Source organism: Dioscorea cayenensis, chromosome 13, assembly GCF_009730915.1.
Source record: "Dioscorea cayenensis subsp. rotundata cultivar TDr96_F1 chromosome 13, TDr96_F1_v2_PseudoChromosome.rev07_lg8_w22 25.fasta, whole genome shotgun sequence".
Classification (NCBI taxonomy): Eukaryota; Viridiplantae; Streptophyta; class Magnoliopsida; order Dioscoreales; family Dioscoreaceae; genus Dioscorea; species Dioscorea cayenensis.
The window spans coordinates 1,037,725-1,041,628 of NC_052483.1; the positions used below are offsets into that span (position 1 = coordinate 1,037,725).

At 39.3% G+C, this 3,904-nt stretch overlaps 1 protein-coding gene across 4 annotated transcripts; it reads left to right on the forward strand.

Moving 5' to 3' along the window:
* Window positions 1-204: 204 nt before the first annotated feature.
* LOC120274861 (L-type lectin-domain containing receptor kinase SIT2-like) lies at window positions 205-3,574 on the forward strand. Of its 4 annotated transcripts, none has more exons than XM_039281403.1 (3): window positions 205-392; window positions 859-996; window positions 1,487-3,574. In XM_039281403.1, exon 3 carries the CDS (start codon window positions 1,515-1,517, stop codon window positions 3,561-3,563), a length of 2,049 nt encoding a protein of 682 aa, XP_039137337.1. In that variant the 5' UTR covers window positions 205-392; window positions 859-996; window positions 1,487-1,514; the 3' UTR covers window positions 3,564-3,574. The 4 variants fall into 4 exon arrangements, with proteins under 4 accessions (XP_039137337.1, XP_039137335.1, XP_039137334.1 ...); XM_039281401.1 differs by having other exon boundaries at window positions 1,503-3,574; XM_039281400.1 differs by having other exon boundaries at window positions 859-3,574.
* The last annotated feature ends 330 nt before the right edge of the window (window positions 3,575-3,904 follow it).

The following is a 3,904-nucleotide window of genomic DNA, read 5'->3' on the forward strand; positions in this document are numbered from 1 at the left end:
TTATTATATACTTAGATCTCATTTTCAAGAGAACAGGTCAGTTGTGATTCCAAATGTAAAGAGAAATAGTTCATGAGAATTTTCAAAGGGGAAAATAAAAATGAATGATTCTGCAGTTAAAAAATGGCTTATTTTGATTTTCAATCTAAATATAATTAATTGACATTCATTTTACTTATTCAAGATTATGATAATAGCTGCCTCTCAGTGAACCACTGCCATTAGACTAACGAGGAAAGTTCATGTCATTCTGACAGTACTATAATGACCGCTGTCCAGTATTAAGCAATTTCCACAGGAGGTCATCTGTTTGAGGTCTCAGAGAGAGTCTGTGGAAGTCTACGCAGTGGTTGATGCTCGTGTGGCACACTCCCTCAAAGACAGGAAACCTGGTGTGTGTTTCCTTTCTTATGTCGCTCCTCTTCCACTCATGCTTTGTTTCTTTGATAAAGTCTCATGTTACAAGTTTAACTCTTACCTGCATCACTCTAAAATCCGTGCCTTCTCTCTGAAGTTCATTCTTATACCCAAGGTTGTTTCCATCGATTTTTTATTTCTAGCCTTTTCCTTAGCCATTCAGCTATGGAAAATTCAGTCTAGAAAGCACTGAATACATTCTATTGAGTGTTGAGCTATATTTGTGTTTTGTTTGTAACCATTTGCAGTAATCTTGATACTGACTTTGCTAGTGCTCTGGAAATTTACTGATTCTAATCAAGGAAAAGTAGGTGATCCCTTGTTGATTGATATGATATATAGGTTAATTGAACCATATTGAAATAGAATTATCGTCAGTCGGTAAACTGTCTCCAAGATATCTGCCTGTTATCATCCTGACTAAGCTGTGAATTGTTTCAGCTACAAACTGTAAAGCCTTAAAAGAAGATAACTGTTGTATATGGCTCATATACAAATGTGAACGAACGGACAGATGCTATTTCATCACCTGTTACTCAGTTGTTGTTGTTATTCTCGTTGCTTGGCCGCCTAATTAAGGTACATGGTTTCATTTAAATTGATTGTGATGTTTGGTTGATTGGTTTATAAAGAGATGGATGTGTTAGATAAATCATTTTATTTATTTATTTTCAGCCGCTTTTGTATATTGAAGCATACATATAGCTAGCTGAACAATTAATATCTAATGTAGTGGATTGTCAATTGAATTATGAATGTACAAATTGAGAGTCGAATCTTTGAGCGGATAGTTTTGTTACAATATTGTACTAGTACTACTTATCTACTGTTCAGTGGGTTCTCTATAGGAAGATGTTTTTTTCTTTGAGGATTATTTGGTTGAGTATTTAATTATTAACTCAAATTTTTTTGATTTTTTTTTTTCAAAAAAGTGGATAAACCACTTCAATTAAGAGTAAAAGGAGAACAAACTAGGTAGTTGTTTAGAGTTTTTGTCCTGAATAAGGCCGACTTAGGCATAGCACGGCCCACCCCTTCCTAATGGAGCCACGTTGATCACTCATTCTAGTGAATAAGTTCTGCAGAAACCACAAAGCATGGAAGAAGAATACAATTTACAGACCATTGTGAAGCAGAAAACTATGACAAACTTTTGCAAGATGCTTCTGAACATTTCCATCTGGGCCCTCCATGTGAAGCTTACATTCTCAGCCAATGAAGATTTCAGTTACAATGGATTCAAGGGTGCTACAAACCTCAGCTTTGATTCTCTGGCAGCAGTCACTCCTGATGGTCTCCTGAGCCTGACTAATAACACTACTCATGGCAAGGGCCATGCATTCTTCTCCGTTCCCATTCAGTTCAAAAAATCTCTGGCGGGTAACATCATCTCTTTCTCTACATTGTTTGTCTTCGCCATTGTCCCAGAGTACAGAACATTTTCCAGCGATGGCCTTGCTTTTGTTCTCTCTCCGTCCAAAGACTTGTCCAATGCATGGGGTGAAAGTTACCTTGGCCTCTTAAATAAGACCAACGATGGAAAACCATCCAATCATATCTTTGCGGTTGAGTTTGACACTGCGCTCAATCCTTCCCATGAAGACATCAACGACAACCATGTAGGCATTGACATCAATAGTCTTTTATCTAATTACTCAACGCCTGCAGGTTTTAGATCTGATGATGATGGTCAGTTAAAAAATCTGAGCCTTAAGAGTGGTGAGCCAATGCAAGTTTGGATAGATTATAATGGCCAAAATATGCAATTCAATGTGACATTATCTCCACTCTGGATGCCAAAACCGAAGACTGCTCTTTTGTCAGCTACTATAAATCTTTCTAGCATAATTTTGGACTATATGTATGTGGGATTCTCGGCATCAACAGGAATGGCTTATGCTTACCAATGCATTCTCGGTTGGAGCTTTAAGACGGATGGGAAAATTCCTGAGCTTAATATCTCAAGCCTCCCTCCGCTTCCTCGAACTACAACACCGTCAAAAGATAAATCAAAGGATATATCAATATGGTTGCCTCTATCTCTTTCAGTGCTTGTGCTAATGGCTGTTGCTGCTGCAAGGATGATAATGGTGAGAAAGAAAAAATTCTCTGAGCTTCGTGAGGACTGGGAGCTAGATTTTGCGCTTCATAGATTCTCTTACAAACAACTATACAAGGCAACCAGAGGTTTCAAGCATGAGTATCTTCTCGGCGTGGGAGGGTTCGGCAGGGTCTACAGAGGAGTTCTGCAAGACACTAAAGTTGAAGTTGCAATCAAGAGAGTGTGCCATGAATCAAGACAAGGAGTGAGGGAGTTTGTAGCAGAGATTGTTAGCCTCGGTCAGCTTCAACACCGGAATCTGGTGCCACTACTGGGTTACTGCAGGCGTGAAGGTGAACTGATCTTGGTGTATGAGTACATGCCAAACAAGAGCCTAGACAAATTTCTATTCAGTGATGGCGAATCAACTCTTAGTTGGAGTCAGAGATTTTGGATAATCAAAGGTGTGGCCTCTGGTCTGCTGTATTTGCATGAAGACTGGGAGCGAGTTGTAATTCACAGAGATGTCAAGGCCAGCAATGTGTTGCTGGATGGTGATATGAACGGGAGGCTTGGTGACTTCGGGTTAGCTAGATTATATGATCATGGTGGTGTTCCTCAAACCACTCATCTTGCGGGAACGGTTGGTTATCTCGCCCCAGAGCTGTCTCGAACTTGCAGGGTCACGACCAGCAGTGATGTGTTTGCATTTGGTGTTTTCCTACTAGAGGTTGCTTGTGGAAGGCGGCCGATAGAGCCAGAGAAAGCAGAAGACCTGCAGGTTTTGATAGATTGGGTGTTGGCAAATTGGAGAAAGGGAACAATCATGGAAACAAGGGATGAAAGACTGGGAGAGGAGTATGTGGCAGAGGAGTTAGAGTTGGTGCTGAAACTTGGACTACTCTGTTCACATCCTTTGCCAACAGCCAGGCCGAGCATGAGGCAAGTGACACAGATCCTGCATGGTTCCATTCCTCTTCCTGATTTTCTGCTTAACCAATTAAATACCAAAGATTCAGCATTTGTCAAGTATGAGGGATCTAATGCATATGTCATGTCATTTACCTCCATGTCAAGTGACTCGTTGGTATTCAGTGGCCGTTGATTGAATTGAACTCTTTTTGTTCACAATTCATAGTGTATCATGATGAAATATCACATTTCTCATCTTTACTACATATATGTATATATTTTTGCTAGTTGACCCTGAGAATGTCAATTTTACTATTTTTATTGAATTCTACCTGTGGTTCATATTAAAAATCTTTCCTCTATTATAGCTTAGCATTTTGGTATGCTGCCTCTGTAGTTGTGTCTAACTTCATCCTTCTCCTTCTATGTTAATATCTATTTAAGACATAGAACTGATACTTGAGTTCTATGATAAACGTTTGCAGTTATCCTCTTTTTTTTTTGATGAAAAGGTGGATAAATCACATCTATTAG

Bases quoted from the DNA above. Each gene is read 5' to 3' on its own strand.
- LOC120274861 (XM_039281400.1), top strand. From the start codon at position 1,515: ATGGAAGAAGAATACAATTTACAGACCATTGTGAAGCAGAAAACTATG.